The sequence below is a fragment of the Helianthus annuus genome, chromosome 5 (genome assembly GCF_002127325.2).
Source record: "Helianthus annuus cultivar XRQ/B chromosome 5, HanXRQr2.0-SUNRISE, whole genome shotgun sequence".
Classification (NCBI taxonomy): domain Eukaryota; kingdom Viridiplantae; phylum Streptophyta; class Magnoliopsida; order Asterales; family Asteraceae; genus Helianthus; species Helianthus annuus.
Window position 1 is genome coordinate 40,298,295 of NC_035437.2, and position 19,992 is coordinate 40,318,286.

Consider the following 19,992-nt stretch of genomic DNA (forward strand, 5'->3'; position numbering starts at 1 on the left):
ATGATAACGAGTCTGGTAGTTTAAAAATGGGGTAGCCCCCACGGCCGGATTGCCGGGCTGGATAGCCAGGGATTATGAACATGGGGCAGCCCCCACAGCTGAAACGGCCGAAGTAAATTTGGTTAACTAATAATCGTTTTCGAACTATGGGGTAACCCCCATGGCTGGATAGCTGGTTAAGATTAAACTACGTTTTTGGAAACAACTCTAAAATGGACAACCAACTGTGAACTCACTCAACTTTGTTGTTGACTCGTTACTACATGCTTTGCAGGTCGTTAGATGCTTATGGAGCTTGCACGAGGAGGAGGTCGTTGTGGGATATGGACTGTTATGTCCCATTCTAAACATTTAAACTTTATGAACTTATTGAACTTATGTTTTGGTTTTACGTCTTATGCTTCCGCTGTTTAATTTGAACTTGGTTAACTAGTTTTTGAACACCAATTATATTGCGTGGTTGGATTTTATCTATTTTAAATACATTGTTCAATATGATTGGTGGCTGGATCCTGGTCATGTCACGCCTCCAAGCGGTGATACTCCGCGTGTGGATTTTGGGGGTGTGACAGTCGGGACCTCGATAGGGAGATCCTGCAAATGAAGAACCGCTAGAAATACTTATGGGATGCGTAGGCGCCCCAGAAGGTGGCATCTCTGGATCTGGATCATCGTCCATATCCATATCTTATGAAAAGTGGTCCTTGGGGCCTAGTGGGTTATATCCCGGAGGTTCATTAATATAATCATTAGGGTTAAATTGACCCGGTGAGTAAGAATGGTGGGAATCAGAATGGTGAAATGAGTGTGAGTGCAGCGAATGCTGCAAGTGATGCGAGTGGTGTAAGTGGTGAGAGTGAAAAGAATGTTGGGGCTCGTCTTGTTGAGGCGGCCCAAAGGAAGGGTGGTATGAGGGTGATGTACTAAGCGAGACGGATCGCCTCGCGGGTTGTAAAGAACGCCTCCAATCATCATTTGAATCGGAGGTGCTGAATGATGCTGATAGTGTGCGTCTATGTGATGGCCCAGCTTGACTTGACGGTCCTCCTCGCATAGGACCTTTTCCTCGGCCTCTTAGTCTTTGTGGCATTTTTATTAGTAAAACCTTCCAAAAATCAAGAAAACAATATATAAACGACAAAAGGAAAATTAAGAATAATCCTAGGTCATTTGCCTAGACTCGGAAGTCTAAGGAATGTGCTATTTCCACATATTACCGGTGGGCCCGGTGGGGAGTATCGTGACGTAGTTGATATCGTCATAGACAATTAACACAATTATAGCACAGCGGAAGGCTTGGAAGATAATTACTATTACAAACCATAATGTCCGAGAGTTCGAAATAAAAGAATATACAGACTAGTTGTAATAGAGATCCACATGCGGATCATAAAAACAAATACAAGAAACTGAATTAAACAGACTTCAGGCATCTAAGGATTTGCAAGATCCTCTTATTTGACACCAAGTAGCTCCAGCCTAGTTTTGAGAGGTACCTGTCACTTAGTCTTTGGAAAATACGTCAGTGAAAACTGGTAAATACAATTAACCGACTCATTTGAAAAGAGTTTAAGAAAATTGATTTAGGCGCACAAGGCACAAAACCTTTTATAACTTGGGACAATTTTATTAAAATCATGTATACAGATTTACATGTTTGTCATATAAATAGGGCCGGTATAGAAGCCGATCATGATTAGCCGACTCACCAGTTATAAAACCCACAGAGGAATTATCCCCAACTTGTGGGTAATTTACATATTAGCATCTGTCAAGTGTATGCCTACACCCCGTGCTTAGGTCGTGGCCATTTACAAATGAAATGAGCCAAGGATATCCAGGACACGGTCGTTAACCCCCAATGTTTATGTTATCAAACAAAACAGATTAAAACGGGTTATGTAGATTTATTAAATCACAATCCGATTAAATAATCCCATACCCGACCAAGCGGTAATAATTTACCGTATCCCAAGCCCGTATAGGGAAAATAAGTTAAAAGTATTTACCTGAGTTAATATGCAAGAAAATGCTACTCGGCCGTATATTCTTAAGACCTTATGCAAATATCTTCTACTGAAGCTACTTAATATGTATGGAAAGGTTTATTAACCTATTAGAATACTAACGGGTCTTATTTAAGTCAAAGACTTAGACCGGTTAGTTTGAAAGATACTTTACAGTTCGAAACGCTAGATTAAGCGGAGACCGGAATAGAATGTGATTTAGACCCGAAAGTTTGAATACTTGTATAATATGGGTAAACTAAACACATTCTGGATTTTGAAGATTTAATGATAAGGTTTAACCCATTTCGGCTAATTCATGTAAACTAGTTACATAAACCGAATCGAACGCATAAACGCATAACGGGTAACCCAATGAGCCATATACAAGTCTCATATGTTATTATGCTTAAAATATGTTAAGACATCAGTAGGATGTTAACGTATATGCCCAAAAAGTATTTAAAGCTGAATTAAGTTCTGTAAGGGCAATTTGGTCATTTTGAGATTTATAAAAGAGGTTTAAAAGTAAACTGATGTTCTGGTCTAAAAAATTCTGTAAAAATACTTATTTTATGGTGTTATAACAGTAGGATATCATACATATGTGTGGTTTACCATTTATGGCCAAACTATGCCCCGAAAGGGTATTTTTGTCATTTCACATATGCTTTTAAGGTCATAATTGGAAGTCTGAGTTCATGACTTATACCTACTGCAAGAATATTAAAATTTATTTATAAATTCAGTAGGTAACAACTCTTGGGTGCTAAATATGGTTTTAAACCATACTATGCACCTAATTAGCGTAAAAGTCGATAATTGACGATATTTGCGATGTTTATGTAATTCTGAGATTTTGATCAGCCTTGGATGTTTAAAATATTTTATTTTTCATATTAAATCAGTAGAAAAAGGTTTGCCATGTTAATCATATGTAAATCTCATTTTATTAGCAAAAAGGGCATTATCGTCAATTATGGAATTTATACAAGAACTCTAAGTTATGGTCAGTATATAATCTGACCCAACATTCCAAAAATCCCTAAAAATGATATCATAACAGTAGGTAATGAGTTTTGTGTCAAAATTTAAGTTTAAACATGATTTATGCATAAAAGCGTAATTTAGTCTTTATAAAAGCTAAATTTACGATAATTTGCATTAAATCAGTTTGAGACTAGAAAATAATGTCAAATTAATTTAGACATGTCTAAATATCAGTACTTAACTTATTTTTAGGCTCACATATTCAAAAATCTTATTCTTAGACCATAAGGGCATAATGGTTAAAATTAAGCATAATAACAAGAACATGCATATAATTCAGAATATTAAGTGACCAGGTAATATAACCTTAGAGGGTTATACTACAATATTATATGGTCCTAATGGAAGCTTAAAACATAAAAGATTTAAGCTTAATCGGGTCAGAACTGAAAGTCAAAGAAAAAGTCAAGCTTTTGCGACTTTCGGTTACGAACCGACACTAAAGTCAAAATTGCCGGGTTGAACATGTTTAGACATGTTCTAATAATATTTACCAAGTTATTTAAGTGACAAAACATGATTCATAACTTCTACATTATCAGTTTTGATTATTATTTAAAAATCTGACTAGTTTGACTTTTTTACTAGTTACTTTGACCCGACAATTAACTAAGTAAACATGATAATTAGGAGGTGCCCTTTTGAGGGATTAACACCTACCTAATTACGATCACGTAGCCATATTCGTCTCGAACAATGGCTGGACCGTTTAGGTCTTAACCGAAAGTCAAAGCGTTATTACGACAACTTTGACTTTTGGTCTTTAAACATATAAAAACCAAACTAGAGTGGCTAAGGACACTTACAACAGGTCCTTGCACGAAAATTGAACTATGAGGTGCTTCCTTTTTTATCAGCAACCTCAGAGAAGGAGAGGAGAAGTAAAAATGAAAGGTGCAAGTTCAAGTGATGGATGAATGCACCTATTTATACTAATCCAAGGAGTTCTAGGATTAATCCAGGTGTTTTTTTATCATTCTCAGATCATTCCAGGTGTCCTAGTGTCAGTAAATACCATCAAATGATCCCTGGTTTCGAGTTTCAAGCATGCAATGTCGGTTTGTGTGGGTAACAAGGCTGAAACATGCAGCTGTCCACATTTTTGTTACTGGGCACTTTCTCGCGGGCCGCGAAAGACATAGCTTAAGTGTTCGCTGGCCGTGACTCTCCTCCTGATCCGGTAAACAAGTTTTAATATTAGCAGTTTCCGTCCCTGGTCCTTATAAACTTCATATAACTTTCATTTTTAGCACTATTGGCCCCCATAGTTAGTATTTAAGGGTCTTGAAGGTTATAATAAATATCATTAGGCTTTTGTTCGGTTAAAGGTCACCCAAATACACTAGTTTCATTTCGTTGACGCTTTTAACCCCTCTTCTTGGAAGTTTGCGTAAATAACACATAACGATATCGAAACCTTGTGAATTTATTATCACATATCCTTGGGAGTATAATCGAACATTACGAAGCCCTAGGTTCGTTAAAAGGTCACTCAGAGGTAAGAATTAACATGTTGACACGTTTAACCCCTTTGTCTTGTAAACTTTCGTTTACTTTCACAAACGGCTTCTTATATCCGAACAATTACTCGTTTAAGAATTTATTCGTCATGTGTGGTCAATCAGAGGTACGAGTTTGGCATGTTGACACTTTTAGTCCCTTCGCATACATATTTTCATCGTTTGACAACTTTAGTCCTTCTAACTCAAACTTTTACATGTTTAGAGTTTAAGACACGTGTCTTTACATAATTGGACACGTTTTTACGCAGTGTTACATTTATGAAATGAAAATTTGGTGTTTTGAAAACTTTTATTTTTTTCCTGACACTCGGTCCTGATAAAGTTTTTCCGCTGCGATAATTTAATAAACACCGGTACCACTCTGTCTACTCACGGTTCCCGCCCGGGGTAGGGTCGGGGGACGTGACAACCCAGCACATGACTACGTGATTCTGAAAACCCACTACGTGATTATGTGAAATTACGTAACAATAATCGACTATGTATTATTACGTGACTAAATGATTTTGAATATCCACTTCGTAATTACGATTCCATTATAGTATTTTATGTGAAACCATACTGGGTGATTACGTAATTACGTAAAAATAAAAACATGTAATATATAATATTTCATATGGAATACCTAATATTTATGGTCTAATCACGTAATGACGTGTTTAGATATTTAATCACGTAATAAAGCATAATTAGTCAAGTTCTTATTATTAAATGTGTAATCACGTAATAAGCATAAGTGTAATAACTTTAGTTACAACAAATTGTATTAAATGTGTAAACACCTAATGGGTATTCAAAATCACGTAGTCGTGTGCTTGGTATTAAAAACCACGTAATCGCGTAATGGACTAATGTGTATTCAAAATCCTGTATTTTTTTTTAAGAAAACTATAGCAATAGGTTGCTCACATTAAAAAGAATGAAATGCTCGTTAATACAGTGTATTTTTTTTTAAATTTAATGTATGAAAAAGTTATAGTCATTTGAAAATTAGTGGGAGGGGGGAGGGGGGGGGGGGTTCAAGTGATAAAGGATCAGAATATCATTTTTTCAATTGTTTGACTTTCATATTTACAAAAATGGCACAACCTAGTTTTTAGTCATTGATCATAGGAGATCAATGACTCACATTGTCGCCTATCTTTGTACAAAAATTCTCTCTTGTACATGATCGGGTATCTATCTATCTATATATAATCTATGTATATAGTCGATGGTGTATAAAAAAAGGTTGGAATTAGTTTGGCACAACCATCACAACCCTAAAATAATAATCATTGAATACGTATTATTAAGAATAAGAGATACTTGTAATTTATGAGGTAGAAGATACGCAAGAATCCTCAATAATGTAAAATATTTTATTTAATATAACTATGTTAAAACCTCGTGTATTATACGGGTTGAATAAATGTAATTTTATATATTAAATAATAAAAAGTTATATCTTTATGAACCTCATATATTGTACGGGTTAAATAAATGTAATTTTATATATCAAATAATAAAAAATAGTTATATCTTTAAAAAGCATGTGTATTACACAGATTAAATAAATGTAATTTTGTATACTAAATACTAAAAACGTCGTATCTTTAAAAAACCCGTGTATAATCGGCTTGAATAAATCTACCAAATAATAAAAATATTGCATTCTTAAAAACCCCGTATGTTACACGTGTTGAATAGATCTAAAAAGAGTTATATCTTTAAAAACCATGTGTATTACACATATTAAATAAATGTAATTTTGTATATTAAATACTAAAAACGTCGTATCTTTAAAAAACCCATGTATAGTCGGGTTAAAAAATCTGCCAAATAATAAAAAAAAAAATTGTATCCTTAAAAACCCGGTGTATTACACGTGTTGAATAAATCTAATTTTACATAGCAAATGATAAAGAGTTATATCTTTAAAAACTTCGTGTATTACACGTGTTATATAAATATAACTTTGTATAGTAAATAATAAAAAAAGTTATATTTTTAAAAACCCTGCGTTTTACACGAGTTGAATAATAATAATTTTGTATAACAATTAATAAAAAAAGTTATATTTTTAATAAATTAGGATAACATTTAATATTAATTTATTATTTATATATTTAATATAAGATAAGTAGAAAAAAGAGGTACTTGTTTTAAAAATATATTAAATTAACAATTTAGATTTAAGGATAATATTTTATTAAAGTATGATAAGATTTAATATTAATTTATTATTTATTTAGTTAATATAAGATAAGTATAGATTTGAGGATACCTTATATGAATGACACGTGTACAAAACTTGGTTTCTTTTATTATAGTAGATAGATTATATAAAAATATAATTATAAAAGATCGTTTTAAGGACTAGCTTACTTTTCTTTTTCTTTATTTCGTGACGTTAAGGTGAAGGACATGCATGCCTAAAGAGATTAGGCAAAATTTCCCCTCACCCAATCATGTTGTACCATGTAATTTGGCTAAACTTTTTGCCTATTACCTAAAAAGATAAGGGGTGCATGCCTAAATTGAGATACAAACTAATTAAAAAAAAAACAAGGTTGATTGGTAAATAGAGGATATGGGCTCACCACTTACCTCCTCTCTCTCTTCTTGCCGCATGCGGCATACTCTCACTGAAATATTCCTCCTTTCACCTTTTTGCAGCGCGGCACATTATTGATGGTGGTGGGGTTGCCGATCGGCATGGAGTTTGACGCACAGTCATGCCGCGACCACCCCGTTACCCCTTATAACATGTTTGTACTAGTAATAAATTATTATCTCACATAAGTAGTCATAATTGCTAATTGATTGCATTAAAGTTAAAATAAAATAAATATTAAAATATTGCAATCTCAATTTTCATAAATCTTGAATGGTTACATAACACCACTATCTTAGAAGTCGTATAAGAACTTCTCAAACAATGGCTGTTCATCTGCATCCAAACACACTGCTAGTGACATACTCCTATCATTGTTCGGGCTTGGTAGAACATAAATGGTCCCCTCGTATAATATACACGCGGGTCCCATGAATACGGGTCTACCCCACCCGAAATCCGCATCATGCACTGGCAACCGAGTCCACGTGTTAATGTTTAGGTTCGGGCTCGCAAAGTAACTTGGACCACGAATTAAGGCTGATAGATCGGGCTGCACCTCAAGGTAGTCGATGGCGGATCGCAAATAGTCGTTATCCATTTTTGACAAAGTTGTCCGGATCAACGATGCTGCATTGGCCAACGGTTGAGTCGTGAGGTCAGCCGATTTAGCAATCGGGGTGGCAGTGAACACAACATTCCCTAGGTAGCCCGGTGGGAGTTGGGGGCTCAATCTGGATCGTCCGTCTGTAGCCACGTACAGTTTGGTTAGTTGGTCATCGGGGAGTCCACGAGCCTTGCACGCGCAACGCCATAAGTGAGCCGCTAGGATCTCGTACGTGCTATAGTTGGTGTTTCCACCATCATTCTTGGCTGCGGCTTTGAGAGCATTGAGTTGGTCAAGTGTAAGCTTAAGAATAGTGGTGGAGGGCTTTCGGCTGGATTCAGGCTTCTGTGAGTCAGGTTTCATCGACGGAGGGGGGTGGTACTCGACATGGTCAAAAGTGGGAGTGGGGGGTTCACGTGCACGAAGCAAGGTGCGGTCGATAAATGGTGGGATGGCAATGGAGAGGCCGCGAGCCATGTCGGACCATGTGTTGATGAAATGCAGAGAGGATAGCCCATCAGCCAAAGTATGAAAGACACCACAACCAAGACCAACTCCTCCACACTTGAAATGGGTTACCTGGTCAAAATTAGTCAACAGTTAGATAACAAATTTGACTTCTAAAAGTCAACCGAGTCTTCACCTATTGACGTGACTCATAGAAAAAAGAGTAAACTACCAAAATAGTCCCTAAGGTTTGGTCATTTTTGCCAGATTAGTCCAAAACTCAAACCTTTTGAAACTGGGCCCCTGTGGTTTCAGTTTTGTTGCCATTTTCATCCAAAAGCAAAATCTGGTCAGATTTTTCAGTTAAAATCCAGCTTTTTATTTTCTTTTTCCTCCCTTTTAATAAAGGGCAAAATGGTCAGATTTTTTTTAATTTGTTATAATAAAACGTTAAAAAGACCATTTTGCCCTTTATTAAAAGAGAGGAAGAAGACAAAAAAACTGGATGTTAACTGAAAAATCTGACCAGTTTTTGATTTTGGATAAAAATGGCAACAAAATTGAAACCGCAGAGACCCAGATTCAAAAGGTTTGAGTTTTGGACTAAAGTGGTGAAAATGACCAAACCTCAAGGATCATTTTGACAGTTTGCTCTAGAAAAAATTAACCATTTGATCAAATGCAAATCAAACTTACACTCTACTCAACTCCGTGTAGGGCTGTAAACGAACCGAACGAACACGAACAAGGTCATGTTCGTGTTCGTTAAGAAAATTAACATGTTCGCGAACTGTTCACGAACGCATACCGAACATAAGTTTATGTTCGTGTTCGTTCGTTAAGGAAATTCAGTTGTTCACGAACAGTTCGTGAACACTGATCTCGAACACAAACGAATGCAAGGAAATAAAAACGAGCAGAAACGAACATTTAACTTGAAAATAAAAAATAAAACATATTGTTATCCTTAAACATTATATAAGTAGTTAAACACAACCATCAAATGATAAATCAAAACACAAGAAGTGTATTACACCACCAAATAACGAATCGAGTTTAACTAACTTAAACATAATTATCCCAAAAAATGGCTTAAAATGTCCAAAATTTAGCTAACTTAGAAAAAATAGGGTTTCAAGTTTTCAATATATTTAGATAAAAGGTTTATTATTTATTATTTTTAATACAATCAAACGAACATGAACGAACGTAACCGAACATATTACCGAACATTCACGAACACAGTCGAACGAACGAGACCTATGTTCGTGTTCGTTCACTAAGCTAGCCGAACAAAATTTTTTGTTCATGTTTGTTCGTTAAGCTAATCGAACGAACATAAACGAACTTCCCGTCGAACGGTTCACGAACTGTTCGCTGAACGTTCGGTTCGTTTACAGCCCTAACTCCGTGTGTAAAAAGTCAATATCAACATTAAACATATGGCCAAATTCTTTAATTAGCCCCCAAAACACATTTCATAATTTCTAGGGACCTACCTAAAAGAAGTTTTAGAGCTACAGATCCTGTAACGGGAAAGTAAATTATAGATCCGTGTCAAATAATGTTTTCTAATTTTAGAACTACAATTTATGTGGTGGATACTTGTCCCTTTCATCAATAAATTCGGTGATCACAAAATCAAAGAAAAGTATTATTAGTTCTAGATCTTGTACACCACAAATCAGGGGACAGATAAAAAAAACAGCAAGACACCACAAACAGATAAAACTAACGCGTAACTCAAGCCGTAAGAAAATAACAATACGGACCATATTAAACGGGGGAAATTGCATGTATGATGTATCGACTGAGAATGAAATGACTAATTTGTCTATTGATAAAGGCATACGGCGCGTCTGATGTGACAAATGAACCGATGTATTCTTTTGGAGTGGTGTGTCTTTCTACCTTCACATAAATCATCGTTCAATAGATACCACTAACATGTCATACATGCCCTATGACAAGGAGAAAATGGCAATATGAGTCGTTTAACTGGGTGAAAATAGTGATTTGGGTCATACTATGGCCATAAACATATTAACTGATATTTTTTTAGGCAAATTTGAATCATTGACAGACCACTTGAATTACTGACGGATGACCTAATGGTCCCTAAACCTTGTCCCACCTTCAAAATACCACTAGTTATAATCTCATAGACAATGAAATGACTGATGTAACAAGCCATACGAACGAAGCATATCAAGTGACAGATGGACTAGTGGACACGGTATCTATCTCCTTACCCAACCCACAAGTTATTGTTCACTAGATTGATTTAACATATATTTTTAGCTTCAAAGTGGCAGATCTGATCATAATACTTTAACCATAAACATATTCAAAATAGTAACTAAACTTAAAACCAATATACCTGAGCAAAAAACAGCGGATAAGAAGAAATGTCACCGGAATAATCCACAGTGGGCGTAAGTCGCCGGAGCTCCGGCGACGGCGTAAACTCACCAAAATCATCCAAAGTAGAATCGGACTCGGCTTCGACAAACAAAACACCCTCATCATTACAATTAATAACAACTTTGCCATTCTGATCTTTACCCATACGACCAGCCATTGGATAAAAGGTAACAAGAACATCTGCAAGCGCCTTCTTCATGACAAGAGGATCAAAGAAGTTGGAGCAAACGATCGGACGGTAGAAATAAACGGTTAAAATATGGATTCTGCCAACGACCAAATCCAAGTTGGAAGTCCATAACTGCTTTGTAGAAGCTTGTGTGGGCTTCGAAGGTTGTACAAACGTTGTTTGTTTGATGTTGATGTTCAATGTCTTTTGAACAGTCCCCATGGGTTGTTTAGGGGGGTTTGGTTTGGTGAGTGAGATGGAGGTTGAAGAAGACACAGAGTTTGTGTATAGGGGTGAGTGTATTTATATATAGAATGAGGTGGTAGGTACGTTTTCAGAAGATGCCAAAGTTTTATTATATTTGTGAGCTAATGAAAACGTGACACTTGTTTCTCCTTTTTTTTTCACGCGTCCCCACGGTTAAAACGTAAAGTAACTCGGATTTGTATTGTTAAGACGTGAATTGTTTCTGATAAAAGTTACGTCAAAACGTAGATAAACTGAAGATGTATATAAAAATAAACACGAAAACGTATTATATTTGACCCGACTTATTTGCGGAAGAATTTTACGTCGAACACCAACTTGAACTTATAACGACACGTACAGAAAAATAAGTAAAAAAACATGTTTTTAAGTTAAAAATGGTACCGCACGTTGCGGTGGCGCCGAAACGTAAAGTACGTTGAATTTATATAGTCTAATGAAAACGTACTATATTTGAGCCTACCCATTTTTAAAGAAACGTAATCAACTTGAATTTATACCAACACATACATGAAAATAAGTACGTAAAAAAATGCTTATAAAGTTTTTAGAAAGTTGAAGGTGGTATGTGTCAATACTAAATGTTGAAAGGTAAATGTTAAAAAAACAAAATATACTAAAAGAAAAAAAATTTGGCCCACTTGAAGTTATTATATATGTAACTTGTTATTGTAACTATATATAATTCAACTTTATTAGACAGAATTAAAGGCAAGATTTATGTGATCATATATATTTACCATTGATTTATCTCATTAATTGTAAATGTTTACTTCCTTGTAATAGCTAGGCAATGGTTCTATTTATAGGACTTCTTTGTATCACAAATTCAATCAATAACGAATACACGGTTTAACTTGGTATAAGAGCAAAGTAAACCTTAATCTAAACAGTCGACCAACCTTCGGCCTTCTCTTCCCCTTTACTCCGACCAACCCTAATCTCCTTTTTTTTTCTTTTCTTCAGCCTTTACTCCACCTATGGCAGCCATCGCCGCCCTAACTGCAACAGAGAAAACAACCTTGAACTCCCACAAATTCGCATTTAGCCTAACACCCACAAACTATGGTCATTGGAAAGCCATGATCGAACCCTTCTTCATCTGCAACAACCTATACGGTTACATAAATGGAACCACACCCTGCCCAGCCAAAATTGTTACATCAGGCTCCACCACAACTGACAACCCTAGTTATCCCCACTGGATAACGAATGATGCCCACTGGTGTGCGTTAGGTGTGATAAGATTTTATTAATATTTTGAGCCCATTTTACGCATTAATCAAGTTTTAAATTTATAAAACACGATATTCTACTAACACTTAAACACACACATGGGCAAGTGCACCCATCGTGAGCGTAGTATAGCGTTGGTAAGATACCAAGGTTGTCCAAGGACATAAGAGCTTTTAGTACCGATTTATCCTCAACGTCTAATCAATCTAATTTTTTTGAGAAAAGATTTGAAACATGAAAATAAAAACTAAAAATGCAGAAATAAAATAAAAACAGATAGACAAGATGAATCACTTGGATTCGGCTCGCCTTTAATGTATCCCAAAGGGTTGTTACCCTCTTTTGAAGGTGACGTTATTAATGCGAAAAGTGGTAGGCCCCTCTTTTGAAGGTGACGTTACCCTCGGCTTGAGTCAGCAGGGATACAATCCCAAGTAGCCGGCTTAATATATTAATAGTAGTTTACATATGAGCGGCTCAAGCTATTCGCACCCCCGCCATCCAATACCAGTGGGTATTGAAGGAGATCCTAGTAAGCTTGAACCAGGTCCTTGCAGGATCTATACACTGAACAAGGCAAGAACCTTACTAAACCATTCCCTTAACCCCCGACCAGGTAGCCAACATGCCTCTATATAGACCGTAGAGACATGAATGATGCAATCTTTTACTTTATATAGACAATAAAGTAACGCCAAGACACCACAGACAAATGATAAAGAAAATTCACCTTCAACATAAGAAACTAGTTACTAAAGTCATTAATACAAAACCAAATAAAAAGTGTCGAAAGATTAAAAATCAAAAGTAATACATAAAAGACTTGTCTTCACCAAGTGATGTAAGAGGCTTAACCAAACATGGCCTTTGATTGGCAAGAACCCTTGCGATCAATCTTGGATCCCGAGACTACTACACACTCTAAAGATGGATAATGGATGATGGTGGTGGGTGTTGGTATTGTAGTGGTGGTGGAGTGGTGGCAAAGTGGGATGTTAGGATCTGAGTTTCTTTTTTATTGTGTTTTCGTTTAACAATTGAGAAGATGAACAAGTAAATGCAGCGGAATTAAGATGGAAATAAACTTTGCACACAATCAAACAGGAGAATTGCTTTTCACACACATTTTTCACATAGAACCGAATGATTGAATTTATTTCAAGCTACGATTACAATGCATGCATGTAACAAACTCCCCCTCAGCCTGAGCTCACAGTGTTTGTTCGTACAGGAAGAAAATTGATGAAGAGCTAATAGAACAGTACAGGGTACTGTTCTATTTGTAGGCACGCCCAAACCGTTGTGGCATCTTTGCTGACGTCACCATGAGAGTGACATCTAACCTCCTAACAACTAATCTAATACAAACACTGTTATGCTATCTATTGTTTACAATACATTACATAAGAAAAGCTAAACTACTGCTTTATCCTTCAACTGTTGTGACTCCAGCAGTACTTGATAACTTTAGCAGTGCTTGACCCATAGCAGTAGATTGATCAACAGGGCTTTAGTCTTCATCAGCCTTTAACTTGGTCAGCAGTTGTAATCAGCAAATGTTGTAAAGGATCAGTGGATGGAGGTCATCAGATGTTGAAACCACTTTCAAGGGGAGAGAATGTAAACATAACATCTGCTTATTTTGGATCCACTGCTCTGATCCAGTTTTAGCTTTAATTATCTGTTCCTCTGATAGGGTTCAATCCCAACATGGGAGAGTAGTGGTTTGCCAAGGGATGCCTTTGAAGTGAACCAAGCACCCCTATTTATAGCCTGCACAGAGCTCTGGCCACGGCCCCGTGTCCAGTGGGCATGCCCCTGTGGCCAGCCTTTTCTCTTCCTTCATTAAATGCAAGTGTCAGCAGAGGGTCCCACACGGCCCCGTGTCCAGTGGGCACGACCCCGTGGTCAGCATCGTATCTGTACTATCAAGATTTTGCAAGATTCTATGTATCTTTGCGTTGACCACGCCCCGTGTTGAGTTGGGCATGCCCCCGTGGTGGGCATAGTGTTGGTGCATCAGTCTGTCGACTTCGTCTTGAATCGAGTCTTGTATTGTATTAAATAGATCAGGGGACGTAGTACGAAAAATGTCAAATTTAGGTGAAAAGGGTATTTCGCACGAAATGACTAAATGTCATTTCGCACGAAATCAACTGATGGTATTTCGCACGAAATCACTGATTTCGCATGAAACTGATTTCGTTTGTACTATTCCGTGCGAAATAGCCTGTCCTATAAATACTAGGTGTGCCTTGTTAGTTGTAACTTTCCGGTTTCAGTGCCGAACTATTGCCGAAGTGTCTACTCGCTGTAAATCTTTGTCAAATCAATCAAAAGACAGTTTAAAGTGAATTGCAAGCTGTTTCGAACTCAATACGTTAGTTTCCGCCTCTCGTATTGAGTAGAATACCTCTGAACGACTCGTTTCGGGTCTGAAAACGATCCTACATGTGGTATCAGAGCTCAAGAGGAGGAGTTCTACCGAATTCAGCTTGATTTCATCAAATTTTCTAACTTCTACACCTTCTTTTCGAAATTAAACAAGTTTTAACGGTTGAAATGGATTGAATTTTTCACATTATAAGCAAAACAATGTTTTAACAAAGCCTTGAAAGAATTGGACCAAAATTCAAACTAAAACCTGATCAATTTTGGCAAAAACAGCTCGAGATGATGACATCAGCAGTATTTCGCACGAAATAACATCTTCATTTCGCACGAAATCATCGTTGTGATTCATTTCGCACGAAATAGATCGTCTATTTCGTACGAAATCAGTATTTCGTTTGAAATTTCGGTTGATTTCGCACGAAACCAGTATTTCGTGTGAGTATTGTTGGACCCAGTATGGCCTTAACAACTTCTTTTTACGTAACATGGCAAGTGATTTCAGTATATGTGAAAAAGATGTGCGGAAATGGAAATCAGACTTTCAAGAAACAAGACCTACAGAATTATCAAGTTTATATCACTTTGAAACAAATTAGTTTAACAAGGTGATTGTAAGATTATTATCTAATACAAATGAATCTTGATTTCTGTGGGTGAGAAGAGCAGTGGAGTTTGAGTGTTTGTATATGAATGCTAAGCTTCAAACTCAAGTATCTTCTGCCTCTCGAGCCTTCTATTTATAGACGGCTGTGGACATGAATAAACAATTGTTTATTCATGCAATAAGTCCTGCGTAAAGTAGCAATTTGACATATTCATTGAATCCATCGTTCAAGTTGCATTTGTAATCATGAAAACCAATAATGTCATGCTTCGGTCATGGGTGGCAGGATAGAGTTGTGATTTTTAGACAAGTGGGGCTTTTATCAGAATTTCTGATAAACCACTTCATCAGAAATTCTGGTGAACAAATCATCAGAAAGTTTGATGATCAGAATTTGTCAGAAACTGATGATATTTCATCAGAAATATCATCAGATCCATCAGAAACGACCTTCTCTGATAATCCAAATCAACTCTTGATCAACTTGTGATTCTTTGTAGTAGATACTTTGCTTTTCAGTTGTCCTAACTGATTTTCTTCATCTTGCTGTGTTCTTCAGGACTGTTATCTTCTTCAGAGATCCAGTTGATTGAGATTTTCTTCAATACTTACAAATAAAGTTTCCTAACAGTTTCCCCCTAACTATTGTAAGAAAATGTACTATCTCATGAATATAAAATTCCCAAATAGTGGAAACTTAATACTTGCAAAATTTAAACCAGTTGCTAAAGTTTTTGAAAAACAAATTACATAAAAGATGAAAATAAACAAGTTTTAATTCAGCTTCACTCTCTTATGCACATCTCCTTTCTTTATCTTCCTTTTGTAGGAGATATATTTGTTGCAGCTATCATACATGTCTTTGTACCATTCTCTTTCTTGGATCCATTCTTCAATCATTTGCTCAATTTCTTTCCTGCTTCCCTCCAAGTTCTTCTCTATCTTCTGAAGATGTTCCTGTCTCTTGTTCATGGTTTTTAAGATATACCTCAGGGTTTGATTTGAGTACTTACAGATGTCAACACTTCTGAACAGAGCTTTGTTATTGTCTTGGTCTCTGAAGATTACACCATATTCTTGTTCTCCATCTTTGCTTGTCTGCATAATGATGTCTCCAGATCTTGCATCATCCAGTATTTCTGAGGGAACTTTTGTCTTAGGTGATCTAAAGTACACATTTTTGTTGTGCACATGTTCATAATTGATGCATAGATCAAAGTCTGAAAAAGCCATTCTTTCAAATAGCGATATTCCAGCCTTTGATATGCCAATCAGTGCCCTTCTGACCTCTTGGTTATTTTTCTTTTCCTTTTCATAGTGATCCTTCATGAACAAAATGTCCAAAGGATGCAACTGGTCAGCTAATTCTTCATCAGTCACCTTCTGTTCATCCCCATTTTCTCTTTGAAGTGTGTATCTGTTTTGCACATAAGTTCCTCCTATATCATCAGTTGCAACTTTCACTTCATCCACCTTTAAAATTCTCCTTACCGGATTCTCATTGTGCTTGTAAATGCTGTATGGCCCTCTTTTCATTCTTTCTTCTCTTAACCCTAGTCTGGTAGGAGATAGTGATCTTGGCATTTCATCTTCTTTTGTCAAGTAGTAACTTACCAGATTGTATTCAGGAAACATCATTACATCTCTGGCGATTTCTTTGACCATGACAGACTTGGCGATTTCTTTGACCATGACAGACTTGGTTTCTAAGATTTTTCTCTTAACAATCTTTGACTTTGCCTCTGACTCACCTTCTTGTTCCCATTCCTTCATTGTTTGTATATTCATATATTTGCTTATTGCTGAGTCATCAGATATTGTTGGATTTGGAACAGCAGCTAGCATTTTCAAATTTGTAATGACTTGAAGTTTTGCAGCTGCTAGTCTTTTCAGCATTTCTTCTTTTGGAATATTTGGGGGTGGTCCCATCATTGTGGTATCATCTTTGGTGATTGGTGTGGTTGATGATTGTTGAGGAGTTGACTTTGGAGCTTTCTGATGTGAGCTTGAAACAGGAATTTCCTTCATGAGTTTTTGAGGATCCACTTTGGCTAAACTTGCAACATTGAATTGCATTTTCTCCATTAGTTGTTGTGTTTCTCTTACCAGTTTGAGTTGCTGGCCATGTTTTTCTGAACTTGGTTGAATTCAGCTTGAGCTTTCTTCTGATTTTCAGCCCATTCTTTTGACAGTTTCTCAAGGGCATCTGTGATACTGTCATTACTTGCCCTTAGAATGGTAATTTCTTCTTCCAAAACTCTATTTCCACTGCTTGACTGTCTTGACTCTATCACATTCACAACTTGTGTTTTGATTTTTTCTATTTCTGTGAGAATCATTTGGATTTCTGATGCAGAAATGTTGAGTTCTGGTGCTTTTTCTTTCATCTTCTGAAGGGACTTTAGTGTTTCAGTGTTATCATCAGTCTGTCTCTTTATTGCTTCCACTGATTCTGATAATGTCTTCATTTCAGCCCGTTGACCTTGTATTTCTGACAGCAACATATCAAGTTTTTCTTCCACTTGATTTCTTTTGCAGACTTTGTAAACTTTTTCCAACATAGTTTCCAGATTTTCTTGATTCATGGGATTTTCAGGGATATTTGGAACAACAGATGTTCCTGCTAACATTACAGTTGCAAACACGTTTGCTGCTATTTTGGAAATGATAGGGTCACTTTTTGCTTTACCAGAATTTGGTGCAGCTTTAAGTTTACCAGTATCATCTCCACCAGTGGTGAGTGACATACTCTCATCCTGGATTTCCTTATGTCCTTGAATCACATTAAGATGTGATTCTCCATAAGTTTTTAAAGTAAACATATTACCTTTTTCCAGATTTCCTTGATCAGTTTCCTGATCTCTATCTGTTGAGACCTCATACTCCTCCTCATTTTCTGATTCAGAGTTGAGATTAAAAGCACTAGTAACCTCTTTATCAACATCAGTTTCTTTATGTTCTAAGTTGTAAGAAACATTTACTGAACTTTCTGAGTTAGTTTGTTTTGAGTGAGTATCAACTAAAACAGTTCTTGAGAAAGATGTACCCGCGATATGAGATTCATCATGATGTATTACTTCCGTTGTTTCAATTTCAGTGTCACCAAATTGAGCTTCTTCATGAATTCTTCCAGCAATGTGTGATTCTGCATGATGTTCTTGTGCTGTCTCTTGTAGCATATCAAAATCTGGATGAATTCTTCCTTCATGAATTTGATCATTTTCAGCATTATCTGGTGAGTTGGTAATGATCAGAATTCTTTCTCCTCCTGCTTCTTTTGATGATCTTGACCTTTGTTCTTCATCTCCTTCCAGTGATGAAGAGCATTTGAAAACTTCTCTGCTGGCTCTTTCTGTTGTGGAGTCCGATTTGGTTAGAAGAGTCTCATGCTGTATTCTGAACTGTGAATCTTGTGAAATGAAACATAGCATGCTTTCTGGTAATGTAGGAATATCTTTGTCAGATTCCCATCCATGATTAGAACTCCAGACCTTCATTGTGTTTGATCTCCACAGATTTTCCAGAATTGGAATTTCCATTTCTCTTGCAGCAAATGTTTCAGAAATGAAAATAGAAATTAATCTCGGATATGGCAGATGTGAGATTATTTTTCCATTTTTGGTGATGATTGACCTTTTGATCAGGTTAAAAATTTCTAATCCATAATCAATTCTGAACCCAGTTATGAGTCCATACATGATTGTTAGCATAGCTTGATTAATCTGATCAGTTCCTCCAAGTTTTGAAGTGAGACATTTGTTTAATACTTCCGTCATCACTTGCCATATTGCTGGTAGGTCATTTCTTCTGATTGAACCAATTTTGTTGATTTTCTCGTTCTTGTAACCAAGCCCAATAATAAAGCTTAATAGCTCTTTCTTGCTTGGTGCTTCAACATAGTTATCAAGAATAGGTAGTTCAAGCCATTCTCTTACCCTTGCAGGAGTTAATGTTACGGAAACATTTTCCCATACATGGGCAGAGAGTTGGTTTTCTTCAACTTCATCAAAGGTGTGAACAAATTGTTGTAGCAGCTTTTCTGGTACTTCTTTCTCTTTTGTTAGAGCTCCTGAAATTGGACAGTTCATGAGATATTCTATCAGAAGTTGACATCTCACATCATATTCTGAATGCTCTGTATTCATCAGCAAATTGTTTTTCATTGGCAGAAATTCATTGTCTTCAATGAAAGGTACATCATGTTGAACAATTGGGATGTTGAGGTTTACTTCGGCCATTTTTGAAGTTTGTGAATTAGGGTTTAAAATTTACGGATTTTTGAGTGAGGAACAAAGTTTGCTTTGGTTTGGAATTTGTGAGAAAGGTATGATTTTTGAATTTTCTGCTAAGAGCTATATAGTAAAGATTTTTAGCAGAGTGTTGTGGGTTTATGGAGTTGAGAGGATATGGAACGTGTCATGTAGTGGCGGTTAAAGGATCATTAATTGTCTTTTATACCGTTTGATCATGGGATGTCGGTTTTTTGATTCATGATATAACCGTTAGATCGTGGGTATTAAGACTTTAATGATGATTAATCGTGTAATCGTGGTTATGCCCTTTCAACTTGTTCTTTTTAGCTTGTAGTTTCACTGAAGTGCTTCATCTGAATTCAGATTTGAAAAACATTATCGGTTGTATGACACCTTTCCATTTTTGTGGACCCTAC

General features: G+C 36.3%; 1 protein-coding gene across 1 annotated transcript; it reads right to left on the minus strand.

Annotated features, from left to right (window-relative positions):
* Window positions 1-7,384: 7,384 nt before the first annotated feature.
* On the minus strand, window positions 7,385-11,106 carry LOC110927050 (shikimate O-hydroxycinnamoyltransferase). The gene is made up of 2 exons (XM_022170642.2): window positions 10,610-11,106; window positions 7,385-8,361 (listed from the first exon to the last, which is right to left on the minus strand). Exons 1-2 carry the CDS (start codon window positions 11,042-11,044, stop codon window positions 7,471-7,473), a joined length of 1,326 nt encoding a protein of 441 aa, XP_022026334.1. The 5' UTR covers window positions 11,045-11,106; the 3' UTR covers window positions 7,385-7,470.
* Between the last annotated feature and the right edge of the window lie 8,886 nt (window positions 11,107-19,992).